Here is a 16,932-nt window from a genome sequence, read left to right as displayed (position 1 = left end):
TCCAGAATTGAACCTGGGGGCCCCAGTGCTGTGAGGCAGCAGGTCGAACCATTGTGTGGCCAGTGGGCAGAAACAGCGGGACAGCAACACAAAACTACCACATTGCCGTTTCAACTGATTAAAAACCTGCAACTTTTTGAGTTTCCACCAGAGTGATGGAGAAGGAGATCTGGGGAGTGAAGAGCTCTGACGTCCTGCAATTGTGCACAAAAATTCACTCTTATTTTGTCCCTGTATGAAAATATGACTTTTTTCATGTGTCAGCAAGGCATGTGGAAATCCTCTTGTGTCTTTCACAGGTACAAAAACTGAAGTAGCTTCTATGCACAACCTTCCCCACACACTACAGAGAAAGTGTGGAAATGTGCAATGTGCATTTAACCAAGAACAGGAGGCACATATTTACACAAAGGACTGTGGGGTTATGGAACAAGCTTCCCAGTCACATTGCTGAAGCTGATATCCTGGTTTCTTTCAGGACACTGCAAGATGACTGTTGCTCTTGGATCAATTAGCTTCCAACTATAAAACTTTCCAGCTGGTCTGAATGGCCTCGACTTTGTAACCTTTTATATGTTCTTATATTTTAAAACTGGCTGCTCCCATCAAGTCCCATTCTAGGAGTTGGTAACATGGTAATGTACACTTGTTCTAGTCCATTTTTAGTTCTAGTCCTATGCCCATCCTCCATGTTATCATTCTTTGCAGTAGGAATTTTCCTTTGAGAAACTCAGCCTTGGTGGACAGATCATACAAAGACATGGAGTCCCTTTTATATAATTGGGATGGATGCGATGTCCCTTCAATACATGCAGGTTATCTGTGTTGAGCTTTAGAGGATGTTGAAAACGCACCTGTCTGTGCAGATTTATTAAAAATAGAATATTACAATTCCTCACACATGGTGTTGGTTTATAAAGAGCCTACAGCTTGCTTACACATAATGTTTGCAGATAAATCATAACGTTCTCTTAAATGCAACAGAAAACACACCTGATTTTCTAACCCACTTCCTGTGAGTTCTGATGTTGAGCAAGAATTGAAAGACTAGGTTCAGGGTTAGCAGAAAGGGCCTGTTTTTGTAATTGGCATCGGAACCCACAGGAGATACACCATACAAGTTTTCTTCCTCTAGTATTCAGTTTGAATTTGGATTGTGACCCTTCTATAAGTTACTGTTTCTTTTTTCTCTTGTAACTGCTAGGATATTTTATGGTGGTCACATACGATGAGGGTTAGTTATTATACAGCTACATTTCTTGTGGGGCTTTTCTCAAGTCTCAGGAGCCACTTGGAAAGCACTTCACTCAAAAATATTTGAGATGGTGGCGAGACAATGGAGACATAGGACTGAAAGGTCGATCTGACAGCCCTAAGCTGGTCAAGGATTCTGTCAGTGTGTTTGACTGTGGGAATTTGTGGAGCACCTGATGGAATCCATTTCCACTGACCAGCAGAAAATATTCTTGGGGCCCTTCAGGTCTATGTCTCCATTGTCTCCTACTAGTCCGCTTCTGACGGTTTTGTCACCATATTCAGGTCTACATATTTGTGTTGAATGGGGGTAAAATTATTTTAGTTGGTGTAAAAGGGATAGTTTGTTTCTTCTTTTTTTCCTTGTAGTGACGTGTCAGTAAAATGTTTCAGAATACAGTTTTCAGGGCTACATGCAAGGTGAAGTACACAGAGAGACCATGAGAAGTTTTCAGACATTGTATTGAGTTGGGAAAATAACACTCTAAGCCAAAATAATGACAGCAAATCTCACAGCATATAGATAACTGGTCTTATGGAACAACATAGGAACTGGTGTAAAATTATTCAGATGGTGTAAAGTGTTTCTCTAATCCATTTAGGAGATTGCTTTTCAGAATCAGTGTTCAGACACCTTGCAGCATAATCTCAAAATGCCCTTGTAGTAGTAGATAGAGTAAAAAAATTAATTGTTTTGATTCATATCTTTTTCATAACAGCATTTCAAACAACCTCCCCCACAACTTGAAAGATATCAAGACATTTCTTCCTGAACAACAGCAGATGATGTAGGATATAAATTGCAAGGTTAGCGTTTTGCGTGGGAAATTGGCCAAGCAAGTTTTTCTGTCTTCACAAGAGATGATTTATTTCAAGTAAGAAAAGCCCTGTTTGTGTAAATCCTGGCAAGATGTGTGTATCTGATTGACAAGCAGCATCACGTTGCATTGCTTGGTTGGTCCTTTTCAGACTTCTTGACTACTGAACATCTTGGTATCCTCAGGGAGTAAAAACACATCCCATCATTTTATCAAAAGGTGCTATCCTCAGCCCAGGACATCCCCCTTTTTCTAGGACAAGAGAACAACAGGACAGGTGGGCTGGGGGCATGTGCTGCTTTTTGATTCCAGCAAAAGCACTTAAAGAGCAATTTGGTCCATTGAGTTAGTAGTTAACCAAAGCCTACATTTACAGATCGCAGACTGGTCAAGGAGCTGGTTTTACTGGCTGCAGTTCTCTATAATTTGGTTGTGCCTAGAATTGCAGCAGATGGATCACTTTTTCTCTCTTGTTGGTGTGAAGAGTGAATGCAGAATATTCATACCAAAAGAATATTTTAAAAAGTGCAGCCATCTTTTTCGGAATGGAATCTAAAAGCTGTTTGATATTATTATATTTACTTTTAAGAGATGAAAAAGGTGCACTGTATCATTCTTTATTTTAAGATGTAACTGTACTACACTGACATACTACTGTAGTTTCAGAGAGGAGGAAGGCACACAGTCACCAATAGGATATTTGTAAATGTTTATTTTCATTATTTTATTTTTTAAGTTATTTCTAAAAAAGGCAGCTCCGAATGTTTGCATCTGGCTTTTTTAATGAGAAATTAACCAATTCTTTTTATTTTTATTCCTACCCTGTTTGAAAACAACCATGATACAGTATACAGTATGGCTCAACTTTTCAAACCCCTACAAACCCTTGATCACTCAGGAAAGAATGAAACAGGTAGACATGGTCCTCTGACACATCCAGCTACAGAGTCATTTTATTTTTGGCATATATGAGGCTCCATGCTGCCTGACAGGAGAGTTGGTTCTGATTGAAGGAGCAGCAGGACTTCCACTGACATTACTGCAAGCCTGCAGGCAGCAAGAAAGTCACATGAGTTGCTTCTGAGTTCTCAGAAGAAAGAGACCATCTAATCCAGGCCTTATGCTGGAGCTTCCCTTGTGACACTGCACCATCACTGGGGGATTCTATCAAATCTTGGCTATGGACATGACACAGACTCAGATCAGTGATATTAGTCTTCTTTGTGCCTGTGCAGTTTCTGAAGTTTGGATTTCCTCATACTGTATTATACCATCCGGTGTGCATGGATTTTAATGTGCTGGACTACTGCTTTTGTCAATAACTTCTAAGGTGTCTGCCTAATAAGTGCCTCCAAAGTCCAGGAAATGTGAGATGTTGGGATCTTGAGTGCCGAAGCATATGGGGAATTCTGCACCAGATCAACACCTCATTTTATGGTGCTGTTACAGTATATGATTCATTGATGTCCAATTTTGATGTTTTGATTAAATAAGTAATTAAAGTTTCTTTTCCAGGTTTGGTCATTGGTGTGCCTGCATACAGTATATTTTCTGAAACCTTATTTTTCATATTTAAAAAGTAGAATGTTAAATTGCACTTTGGTCACAGGGCATGATGAATCTTGTTAGCAGTGTGACTTCCTTCTCTTTTCCTTTTACCAAACGGTCAGCTGCGCCTTTCCACCCTGTGTCGAGGAGCAAGCATGAAGAGAACCCAAAGCCGTGTCATGGCAGGGAGAGGGGTGAATGTTCGTCTTTTCTAATTGCACGGCAAGGAAACACCTATCCACATGTGCTTGGAGGGGAGCAATTTTCAGGGCTGTGTGCTCCAAAGTAATCACAGGAGGGGTACTGACCTTTGGCCTTTAACCTTTCACCTTTGACCCTTTCACTCCCCTCCTCTCTCCAGAAACACGTGTGCACTTTACCTGGTTTTCTCTTTGTGACCTTCTTGTTTTTTTTCTTTCTTTTCCCCCCTTTTCTTTTCTTTCTCTGCTTTCACAGCAAAACAATTCAGGTGAAAATTATTGACGACGAGGAGTATGAGAAAAACAAGAACTTCTATCTGGAGCTGGCCGAGCCCCGAATGGTGGACATGAGTTTGCAAAAAGGTGCAGTAAGGGGCTGCCCCCAGAAGGCTAACACTCTTCTTCCTCTCTCTGCTGTCTTCTACCTTTCCCCTTCTGTCTCTTGCTGCTTGACACCCAACAACACTCTTCTGCCATACTCTGTCACTTGGAGGGTTCCTCCCCTAGATGGTAATTTGGTACTGTGTGACCCAGCAGTTAGGCCTGGCAATCTGCTAGAGTGTACCAGTACAGGAATAAACTAGGGTGGATGAGCAGGGATCATGGGTAGGGTCAGTGTGTTTGATGTACAATGCCCTTTTATGTTAGAAAAAATAAGATTATTTTAAGTATAATTGTTGCTCTTAGTTCTATATTAGTTATAGCAAAGGTAGTTGAATGTATTTCCTAAAAAAGTATTTTGAAATACAGTAGAAGGTAATTCAGACTTCAACCCTCTTAAAATGCTTTTAACAAGTGTCAGCAAGGCTTTTCTGTATGTGAGTCCAAAGATAGAGGTATATGCGGTTTTGACCAATTATATTTGGCATTAATTGAAACTACATTCTCCTATTGTGTAAACTAAAATGTTCAGCATTTCTGTCTACAGATCAGAAGGCTTCACATCACAGATATATTAGGAGCGATGTATAAAATGTCTCCTTAAGTCTTTTAGTGAATGATACACAACTGCATGTATTAAGCAAAACAGGTTTCAAATAGAAAATGCAATTTGTTTAAAAAGTGTAAGCAATCTTATAATTTAGTTATCTGGTTTGGCTGTATACAGGAACCGTCCGACAGCCTGAAGATGGATCAAATGTATTTGTAAAAGCTTGTGAGCAATTGGCTTAAGTGTTTAATTGCTCTGTCTTTAGAAAGAATAGATATCTTTGCATTTTTAAAGAATGATACCTAACAAAAAGGATATATCTTTCATTCACTATCTAGAATATATCCTAATTGTAGTAAAACTATAAATGTCAGACATTTCTGAATTAAATACTAATAGAAAGTTTATTATAAAATCAAATAATTTCCTGTTAAGCATTTCCAAGTTGATATGGACATGCACTGTCTGTGACAAAGCTAATATTTAAACTATTTTTTAAAATAGTTCATATTTTAAAACATTTGTCAGCAGTGTTATTTCAATTTTTATTTTTTAGATTTTCAAAAATATGTTTCTATTTAAATGGCTTCATGCCCATGACAATCATCATCCATCAAAGATTTTGTTTTAATTAGCTAGGATTTATGGGTTGTCATTAAATGAAATAATTAAATTGTTAAGATATGTTGTTAAACCTTTAGTGATTGTTATCAGTCTTCATTATTTCAAGGATGAGGCAACACCAATCCAGCTTAAACAAAGTAATACTGTATTAAAATTATACCCCATTATTAAATGTCATGCAGTATATTATTTATTGTTGCAATACTAGTATTCTGTGAGCTCTGTTCCATTTTGGTACAAAAACGCAGTTAGTTACTATTACATGCAGAAACCACTATTAAAAAATACTGTAACATGTTGCAGAAATGGTAGGAGAGAATATGTAAAGCCTTTAGTTGGCATTGAGTCTAAAGCAGTTTTAATCCTCTGCACAGATGAGAATAAAGCCTTACTATAGAGAAGTAGAGAAGACATTGGAAGAGTTATTTAATCTCAAGCAAGTACAAGTACAATATATGTACTGTTTTTTATTTAACAGAGGACTTTGTACTATGAGCAGCAACTAATGAATGTTTTCAAACAAGAGGAGGATATTCTGTCTTTCTAGCTCATTAGGTTTGCTAGTAGCTCATTAATCCAAGGATCTCCTCCAGTCATTTTTTGAAAACAAAAGACAGGATACTGTCCTTGACATCTTGTTCCAGACTTCCACAAAGTCAAGAACAAGTTCAGTTACATAACATAATCCCAGTTTATGCAATGAAAAATAAGGATTTCACAGGTGACTGTTTCTAAATCACACAGTAGAGTAACCAGAGTGATCAAATGAAGATAGGAGATACTTTGTGACCTACTGATATAAGAAGTGTAGGGGATAGAATAAGCAATGCTGTAGATAAAGAGCAAGATAATTATATGGATGAATATCAAATTCATCACCTGAAAAAAGGACAAATGCATAGTATGATGTTTTTCAGTAGTTTGGCCAAATTCTAATAACAAAATGGGCCAACAAATAAAGGAATAGTGTTAACTTAACACATAGGTGTTAAATTGCCTGATTGAGGAAAGTCATAGCTGTCACACCCTTCTTGCTTATGAGGAATTAACTAAGTAGGCATCTGCAAAGAGTGAAGTTGGGGTGGATGGAGGGGTGAAAGAAAAGATGTGCACAGAGTTTTGAGCAGCTGATGAGTATTCATATGAAAGAGAACAGAACTGCAAGATAAGAATCTGACCTCCTTCTGAACTGGTAAATAACAGCATTTGTAGTTAACAAATCGAGCAGAGTTGTGAGAAGGAACTGTAGTTTTCTGAAAGGTTATCAGGTTAGTACTGTACTGATGTCTGTGGGTTGCAGGATTGGAATCGAAGACAAAAGAGGAAGAGGTAGTAGGTGAGCAGTGAAGAGACAAGGGTTTTGATTTAAGAGCCTCAAGTTTAGAATTATTGTTGTCCATATCTGGATACATCCCATTCGTTATTTCCATTGCTGATTGAGGTACGGATGAAACATTTGCAAATGCAGGAAATCACAATGGCTTGTTCACACTTTTCTTAAGAAAACAACCTCAGCTGTGTCGTGTTGTGTGCAATATTTCTACTAGATGAACTACAGTACACACATTTTAAATAATGGTAGGATTTTGAAAGATAGTACTTTCAACTTAGTTTCACATGTCTCACTCGCTGGAAGTCAAAGATAGTGTGTGCATGTCTAAATTTAATTCATTAGTTAATAATCAGACACATCCAGTAAATTGATTTTTACTGCCATTGTAGCTGCATGTTTGAATTTGTCCCAATCTACAGCCTTGGCTCCAACAAAAGAGAGGCAACACATGACCCACTTGGACCTGGGATTGCTGCTAGTAAGACAAACTAAGCTTCTTGCTTCTTCTTAGATGTCTTGCTATGTCAGCCTTTTCATGATAACTTAAAAAATACCGCAGTGGATCTCAACCAATTAGCGTCACTTCCAGCAGTACTATTACCATATTCTCGTTGATCTCATCAGATCTAGAAGCTAAGCAAGGCTGGGCTGGTCAGTACTGGGATCAAAGACCTCTAAGGAAAACCAGGTAGTTGTTGTAAGTAGTGTTGGTGGACCAGTAGGGGTTGCTGTAGGAGTGTCATCCTTTAGATGAGACATTAAACTGCCATCCTTAATACTTTATGAAAGATGTTTATCCCAGTGTCCTAGCAAACCTCCACTTCGGGCTCATGGAAAGTGGCTTTTAGTTTCAGTTACTCACTTCATACCTGATGTGCTATATAGTGGGGTAAGTGGTACATTATGGATGCTGCACTGCAGTGGATATTATATACAGTATAAAGCTCTTTGAGAAATCCTATAGAAATACAAAGAATTCTCACCAATTTACTGTTACATGTTTGCACTAAAAACCAATTATTACATTAGTTACAGTACATGTATTATAAAAGACTATATGATGTACATTCAGACCTATTGTGATTAATATTCAAGTATACTGTATATGCTCTCCAGCTGTATTTTGTTGTTTAAGATAATTTAGGTCAGTCAAATAACGACTTTTAAAGACAAAACTACTAAGTATGTCTTAGATTTCTCTCTGTTTCCCTCAGATTTTCTATATACTGTAGTAGCTTTTCATTGAAATGTCATTTTGTGAGAAGACCTGGAAAACATTAGGCCATGACAGAGAAATCCTGTCTTAAATACTGCAGGTTCAACACTGAATGATCACAAACCCAGGAAAAACTAGGAACTAGGAAGTGCTGTAACTGCAATGCAGTGTGGCTGGAAGTTCTTAATGTGGTACACTGCACAGTAGATCTTAACGTCTTGAAACTTTCATCCTGCCTGGCGATATTATTTACCATTAGGTTAATTTAGAAAAGCTGACAGTTGATTATTACAGCTACACTTCCTAGGGCAAAGATAAAGAGGTTGTTTCTTCTGTTTACTGTAAATGTACAGTATGCATACAGACTCAATCAGTCAATGTGCTCTCATTCACAGTCTCAGTGTGAAATCTGTAATGACAAAATCAGACCATATGGACATCCAGTGTGTTCTGAAGGGGCGTTTATGAAAAGATGGAATTGACAGAGAGAAAGCTTAAAACCGTCAGGTAATTCAGATCTGTTAACATGGGAACAGTTTCTGCAGGATGACCCTCAGCGTGGCCGATTAGTAGAGTTTATTAGACCAGAAGTGCTCCCGTCTGTGCTTGGACTTTTGTAAGTGACCAGTCGGATCCAGTCAGTGATGAGGAATTAAGGAGAACTAGGCCTAGTCACAACTTGGATAGGAGACATCACAGGACTCTCAAATCTCCCCCCTACCAACAGAAATTCCAAACTAATGCCTCCCTTGTGGTAAAGAAGAACACCGGCAGCGGTGCTAATTAATTTCACCTCCTAGATCCACATGCTCCGCTTTTGCTTTTCAAATCTGCCCCTGAGACACAAGTCACATAGCTTGTGTATCTGTTTAAATAGCCTTACAAGACCAGTTTACAGACAAAGATTTAATACGAGTGTGACAGCAACTTCACCTTCCTTTGGACCATTCTAATCACCTGGCAAGGGAACTCTTCTTATGGATTCTGCATAGGGGACCACTTATCGTTACAATTGCAGCACTCCTGCAGCCATTATCCACTGCTAGTGTAATAAATCAAATATCAGCAACCTGGCATTATTTGAAATGGAGCATTTGTCACAAGGTAAGTTAGGTGGACGACAGATTCATAATGTTGCCACATATTTTTGTTAGAAATTTTTATCATGATAAAATACTATATTATTTTTTGTATGTATCTCATGTTTAAAATTAAGTGACACCAACTTTTTTCCTAACTGGCTTACAACTCTTGGGTCCTGGGTTTGACTCCAGGTTGAGTACCTTCTGTGTGGAGTCTGCATGTTCTCTCTATATATATGTTCCAGTTTCCTCCCACCTTCCATACATGTGCTGGTTAGGTTTATTGTTATCTCCGATTTTCTGTGGTCCTTGTAAGTGCCCATTGTTAACAGTCTGTATATATTACATTTAGCCAAATGTATTTGATATTTGGATCTGAAGATGGTGAAATTTTCACTTCAATAAAAAGAATTAGGCATTGTTTAATATTTTGTAGACCAAATTGCTAGAATAATGTCTATGAGTGGCAAGAAAACTTGCTTAAATTCTTTCACACTTAATTGGTTATGCAGTTAGACCTGTTATGCAAAATGTAACAACTTTAATAAAACATGTCTTTTAAGACATGACGCAATGTACAAAATTTTTTAAATAGAAATGTGATTTATTTCACATTGTCAAAGAGGGTATGTTGTTGGTGATAAGGAACCCTGGATTTAAAAAAGCCTAACCAGTAGATCATCATCAGACAAAAGACAAATCTGGAAGAAAGCACTATTAACTGAAAGTTTTAAGGGATAGTGGTTAATATACAATTAACCCTGAAAGTCATAATAATAGTTATGGCCTTTTACTTTAGTGAAATTAAAGTAGACATATAGTCACCAGAAAGAGTGCATAACTACCTTTTAGCCCTAACTACATTTTCCTTATCACCCCTGACTGTTGAAGGTCCTCTTAACAGTAAATGTCAAACATCCTACTATCCTAACACAGCACCCTGCGTAAGTAAAAAAATAGGCTAGAACGTCAAAGCTGCTCAACAACCCCTTTCCAGCTTCCTCCTTTGATCTTAATAGGATATCTTAGTTAAATAATGGTTAAAAAGAGCCTGATGGTGTCACAGAGACCCAGCTCCTGGGTTGATCGGCATAGTGTCAGGGAGATCTGTACATTCATCTACAGCTGGTCGTCCACAAAGCTGACATTTTTCCAGAACATTGCAACAGTTTGTTGTCAAGAGAATTTGAGCTGTAAAAGAGAAAGTCAAATTGGCGCAGCAGCTCAGTGATTAATATTGGTACTATACCTCACTGCACCGGAGACCTGGGTTCAATTCTGGACTGGGTTCTAGTTCTGTCTGCTTGGAGTTTGTATGTATCCCCCCTTTGCTTGGGCTTTCTCCGGGCGCTCTTTTTTCTTCCCAAAGTTCAAAGACATACTGGTAGGTTTGTTGGCTTCTGGGAAGGTTATTCCTGCTGAGAGTGGGTGCATGCCTGTGTCTGTGTCTGTGTGTGCCCTACAAAGGACTGGTGAACCCATTCCACCTTGTGCCCATTACTTGCCAAGATAGGCTCATGCTCCCCTGCAAGAACAGATGGATGGAAGAGAAAAGTCAAAGATTTTACAGTACGAGCAAAGACTTGTAAATGTGTGAGGTTGATCTTTACCAAATAAGCCAAGCCAATGACTGGGACACAGGCCGAGCCTGCACAGGAGTCAGAGAAAGTTCTTGAGGAATACATAGTACATAAACTATGGTCATTGGAGTGTGTGATACCCTGTAGGCCTCTGAAGATGAAATGAAATTGGTTCTAAATCATAAATCTCGTCTGCGCTGTTAATCCAGAATGGTATGATGTAATGAAAACACATTTTTTTGCCCTGTCTATGAGTGAAACAAAGTTCTGTGAAATACTAGTATATTAATCACAATCTCCTTTGTGGTAGCAGTATTTTAAAGCACATCAATGAATAAATTATTTATTTTGCTTACATTCTTCAAAAAAATGTTTATTGTTTAATTTGATTTGAATCTGAACCGTTTAAAATAGAATTTCCCCAATAATTTGATATAGTTATTTATTATAGCAATAACATTTAGGACATCCCAAACAATCTCAAAGTGCCTTGCAGATAGAGAAGGCTCGCATTCTGCCCCAGCAGTTCTTCTACTCAGATATGGTGGTCAAGCAGGGTTTTACTTGGCCAGTTAAAAATCCGATGAGAAAATTACTGCACAAGATTGAGAAATACTGACCTGCAGTTTAGGTAGGTAATCAGGGCTGGAACTCGAGCTCTTGAAAAGTGCCATCATGATCTTTAATTACAATGAGTAATTGGCACCCCTTCCAGCTTCTCAGAAAAAGTTTCGTTTTGGCCCTGACGAGTTAGTGAGGTATCCATCTTTTCCAATTCTCGGTACGAGAGGTTAAAGAATGTAGTTTCATCCTCGCAAACTTTCTGTCCCCCAGTATTGCTGAACACATTGCTTCTGCAACTGTAGCACATGACACTGCATCTATAGACAAACATGTTGCTAAAAACAACCCTGATCACTGATGTGGTTTAGGTAAGGAATCAGTAAAACCACTATGTGAAACCTACAGTACTGTATAGAATGTACAGCCCAGGTTGAAAGGTTCAACACTGATCCCTGCTCCTACCCTATCTCTTCTCTTTTCCGATATGGTGCAGCAATCACGGATCTTTGGCAGTTGTCTTCCCCTGAAAGGACCAGCCATGTGACAGAGGAGTGGGAGGGGGGTAGTGTTGCTGTCTCTGCCTCTCACTAATGGCTTTCTGGGCTGAAGGTTGGACGTCTGCCTGCTGTTGATGAGGAAACAACTGTGCAAGTGCTCGTGGGGTTTGAGACAGCGGCTCTCTGTCTTTCAAAAAAGCCCGCGACGCAACAGCCTGCACTTTGCTTTTTTTCCTCATTTATTCACTTTTCTCTCTGTCTTGTTTTATTTTCTCGTGTCACTGCAGGAAGACCATAATGGTCAAAATAGTAGACGCGGAAGAGTACGAAAAACGAGAAAATTTCTTCATTGTGCTCGGTGAACCGAAATGGCTGAAACGAGGAATATCAGGTCTGAAGGGGAGTGGAAAGGCAGAGTCCTATGATCTTTGTTCAGGGATTCTTTTAAGTTTTCCAATTCATTTTTTTAACCACCAAAGATCAGCAGAAAATTGATTTTATATATTTATTTTTCATCCTTAAGCACTGTCATTATGGCAGTCTTGGGGGACAGGGGTCTTCCTTAATGTTGCACAAAAAGGTCCTCTCTGCCACCTGTTGCAATTTACTTTTAAAGTTACTTTCACTACATCAGTGTAAAGACTGAATAATATATTTTTGTTTCATTCAGCACTTCAAAGTAAGATTACAGGTTCCTGTACATTGGAGAACATTTTAGTTGCGGTTTAAAATGATTTCTTCTGGTCTATTCAGCATAATCTCAGCAGACTATGCACTAATAATGCAGGGAATAATTGTCTACAAATCATGATGAAGTGTGAAACCAAGTATTGTAGTTAATATTTAACTACAATAATGTTGATTTTTGGAAGGATTGTCTATATACAGGAAGCATTCAGCCTTGTAATTTAATGAAAGAGGAATCTGTGTAACTGCAGATTCTGATACAAAAAAAGAAATTTGCATGCAGTTCATACAGTGACTGCATTAAGCGCTTTAGTGTCTCACAAATTTGCTTCTGGGGTGTTGTCAGGTAGCAGATTTTGACTGATCAGTGCAGAAAGAAAACCTGATTCATTAGAAACAGTCAGGTATGTTTCTGTTCAGGGTAACTGTAATGATTTATGCATTCCACTCATCAAAAAAAAGGAATTTGCAACAGATTGTGTGTGGGGCCATCACTAGTGCAGTGATTAATGATTTTATCGTAAATCTGATACTTTGCTGTCAGAGATGGTGGTTTTACTGTGTACATTGCCAGCCCTCCTATCCAGTGCTCTGGGATCACAGCTAAGTCATACTACTGTGGTCGGTAAAGGAATTTCAACCAGCAACGTGGTTTTGGAATATTCCAAACTTTAACTCCTCCACTCTCCACGTGTTCCGTGTTTATTTCATAAATTATCTGTTGTATAACAACTTGTTCAGCGTATGCTTCCTCTGCACTGTTAGGGTATTTATATGTCCCTTTGCTGTTTCCACCCAGAAACACATTTCTCTTTCTGTCCCATCTGGATCTGATTCATGCAGTTCTTTATTTAGTATGAAACTGTCTCTAGTTGCAGTCTTCCATTCTCCTTTACATTTGTGCAGCCTTGTTGTTATAAACACTGGAGCGATTTTGGGTTTCCCTTTTTAGCAGCAGTGTTGCCTTAAGGCACATAGACATTCAAGCAAGCAACAGGGAGGAAAGCGAAAAAGCTTTTACTTTACCCAATAGCTGTAAATCATAAAGACCCAGTCTCAGAAGTGATTCTTTGTAAAAAAATAAGCTGCCATACCTGCATTTCTTACCATGTCATGTAATGTATAAAAAATCAGCCTATTTACAGTAATAGACCAAAGTTGATAAATGCACCGGAAGGGTCATTAACGTGAATAAACTGAATACACTCAGAATGAGCATAGCAATATTATCTGGGATGAGATCTTTCAGAATATTTAATATAGAATGAAGTGCAGTGTTTTCTGCGTAGCTTAGATATATTAGCTATTTACCATGCTTTTGAGTCTAGTGATTTATTTTGGTCAAAGTTCCATTTGTGTACCTCATTATCATGAATAAATCTGTTCCACTCACAATTTGCAATTCAGTACAGTAAATGTCTATTGGTGAGCATACCAAATAATAATCACTGCCTGCATTAGAAAGGCTAGTATCCCAAGAAACAACTCACCAGATTACCAAAATGTTTTACTCTCGGCCTTTCATCGTTTTTGTGATTTTGGGCTGAACCTCAACCCTGATGTCCAATGTAAAGGTGACCCAGTGGACATTTGCAGTACAGACTGAAGTGGCACAGTAGCCCAGAAGATGTTTCTCAGCTTTTCTCTATTCAATTTGATGTTTTACTAATATAATTGAAAATAAGTTTAATTTAATTAAAAGAAACCAATCCAGGACGTTGAGAATCAAAGTCTGGAGGAAACTACAGTGAATCAGCCTGTAGCCTTAGAACATGCTGCCAGAGGTACCTACTGGAGTGTGCAGCAGGCAGGCTTAGATAGATGCTAGATTGTGTTGCCAGTCGGCCTTCTCAGCACTTGGCGTACCACAGAGCTGAATACTGATTCCTCTCACCACATGCTCTGCTAATAAGGGTCATTTGTTCAGCTTAGAATGTGGTAAGAATTCCTGGAGCAACAACATTTTCTGTCAGTTGTGGGTTATTAAACAGGGTGGCAATGTACAAAGTAAAACAAATCTGCTTAGATTTTCTCCCATTCCATTATCAGAACTTGTGCCCAACCACTAAAACAGCTACTATTCGGAGAACCCCTGCCTGGAAGGGCGAAAAGAGACATTCTCCTGCTAGAATTTGGAGTGCAATGTAGGAAAACCCAATAAAACACCATACCTTCATCTTTCGGTGAAGCTAAATTCCTGTTCCGGACATTTTTGAAATTACATTTTGATTTGGGGGGTATTTTTTTGTTCCTGCCGGGATCTAGTTGTTGTTTTTTTCCCCCCTTTTGGTTCTGCACTTCTCCTCCTGTATTCCTACTCTCACCCTGTTTCGGTCATCGGTTCTTTGCGTGGTCCTGTGCCGTCTCTGTGTCCCATTGCCTGTGCCCCGTGCTGTTCGTTCATCTTCATTGACGTACCCATTTCGCTCTCCGCTGCTGGCCTGCCCTTGCATGGCTTTCTCACTGTCAATGGCTTTGCTTCCTTGCTTCACTTAGAATCTAATGTGGGAAGTTGTGTCCACTTGGCTAAACCCTTGCTCTTGAACCACGATCATTTCAGTTTGTTTTTATATTCCACAGACCTAGAATATTTCCATTGCTTGGCAGCAGTCGAATTTGGGAAAAAGTCTGGAAGTGATGTTAACGAACACTTGTGGGAAGAGGTGCAGAGTAGGTTGAACTGCCATGCTTGAATGAATGAAAAAGAGAAGGATATATCTTATACACAAGGGCTTCAGTGATTTTAAAATAATTTTATTTGGATGTTTCTTGTGTGTAGCAAAAAAAGCTTCCATTTCCACAGAGTACTGTAGCATGTTATTTTCATAATGAGACTTGCTCCCCTGTGAGCAAAACACAAATCTTTATAAATTTATTAAACTGTCCACAATTGCCTTCTGTTTTATACCTCTTGTTTTTTGGAATCATGAAAGATTTATGTGGCTCCCATTGATAATACTGGAAATTCATTGGCATCCAAGAAGCCAGAGGATGTTATGTTGTGCACGATTCTCTGGCCAACTTAAATTCACCTCACTCAGTTAGAGTTCGATAAATTGTGCACCATTGTGTAGTGACTATTGATCAAAGATGCCTGTAGTTTGCCTAACCTACACTTCACTTTACAGTTTAGTAAAATTGTAATTATGACAAAATACGCTGACAAATATAAAGGCATAGCTTACATAATACTTTGGCAGTAATGCGCCTGTCTGAGGAAATGACAGCTCTGGCTAAAGATCAGCCCTGTCTTATCTCCCTCATTACGAGGAATGAGCCAGAGAGGCAGTTGCAGGGGTAAAGTTGTGGTGGAGGAAGGAGGGCAAAGAGCTGTCAGCAGTCAGGGAGTATTTATATGCAGGAAAGTGGATGTGCAAGATTAGACCTCCTTCAGAAGTTCTGTTAAATTACACCATTTCGAGCAGACAGCTCAATACCACAATACTTGTGGTACTAATGAAGCCCTGAAGACGCTGCAAACTTCTGTAAACTCTCAACACAAAAAAAATGTTTTTTAAAGGAACCAGCAGGATTATTTAAAAGTTTTCAGGTGTCAATGCTTCTGATATTTACAAAATTAGGTAAATAAAGGAGCAAAGATGAATGTCTGGGCAGTTAATAAAATATTTCTCTCGCTGTACTGCTATTCTTTATAAAATGGTCTCACCTGAAACAATTGGTTTCTAATCCTCATGTACCTCAAATTATGGTTTGCAAAGCAGTGAGTGTCAGTGGCAGCATTTTGTGGCACACTCACCAAGAGCACTTACTGTAGATGTGCATCCTCCTTTTTTGTGTTGCCTTAAACTGTTTCCTTCCAGTGATCCTCTGATAATACGCAAAGCTGTGATTTTGTCAGGAGCTCTGTACAAATGACATTAACTTTGCTTAAACCTTAATTAGCCAAATAGTCTGTTTAACATCCAGAGCCGTGCCTGAGACACATTTATTTATCAAGAAAGGACTCCAATGCAAAAAGTGTCATGTTTGCATTCAGCCACTTTCAGCATGAAAAGACTGGAATTGATAACCAGCAATTCCCAAACCTCTGCATTACATATGAAACAAGTCCTTCACAAACATCTGCTATTGTTATATTTCAAGTTTTAAAACTACTTTGCTGTTGTTAATTCCATGTTCATGATTGTTTCCAAAACCATGAAATTTAAGAATAAGTGGAACTAAGTCATTCTGAAATGTTATGACTGTGACATTTCCGAAACAAAAAAGTTAATGAATTTGGTAAAGCCCTCATCATGTCAAACAGATATATCAATGACATTTTCAAATTACATAATAATGTGTCACTTCTCCTCAGTCATTTTTGTACAGGAATCTCATCACTGGCTTCTTGAATAAGTAATTTGAAATAGGTGAATGGAATTATTGAAACTAGGATGATTATGTTGCTGTTTCAACAACAACAAAAAAAAAACTTTTGAGAATCTTGTGTGCAGAACATGAAGAAAATGTGTGCAACATTTTTAAATGTTTGCTGTGGAGTCCCTCCAGGAATAATCAATTATTTAGTAATTATCAATTAATTAACATGGTAAATTAGTAAGTCAAAAGAAATAAATCCCATTGATATGAAAATA

At 38.4% G+C, this 16,932-nt stretch overlaps 1 protein-coding gene across 2 annotated transcripts in view; it reads left to right on the top strand.

Moving 5' to 3' along the window:
- slc8a3 (solute carrier family 8 member 3) overlaps nt 1-16,932 on the top strand; it is a 138,408-nt gene that overhangs the window by 88,718 nt on the left and 32,758 nt on the right. For both annotated transcript variants that reach the window (XM_015351227.2, XM_015351225.2), the window contains exon 3: nt 4,077-4,183. In XM_015351227.2, coding sequence (XP_015206713.1) covers nt 4,077-4,183 — 107 coding nt within the window. The remainder of the gene's footprint in view (nt 1-4,076; nt 4,184-16,932) is intronic.

The sequence above is a fragment of the Lepisosteus oculatus genome, chromosome 8 (genome assembly GCF_040954835.1).
Source record: "Lepisosteus oculatus isolate fLepOcu1 chromosome 8, fLepOcu1.hap2, whole genome shotgun sequence".
NCBI classification, from domain to species: Eukaryota; Metazoa; Chordata; class Actinopteri; order Semionotiformes; family Lepisosteidae; genus Lepisosteus; species Lepisosteus oculatus.
This window is presented reverse-complemented; position numbering and strand designations above follow the sequence as displayed.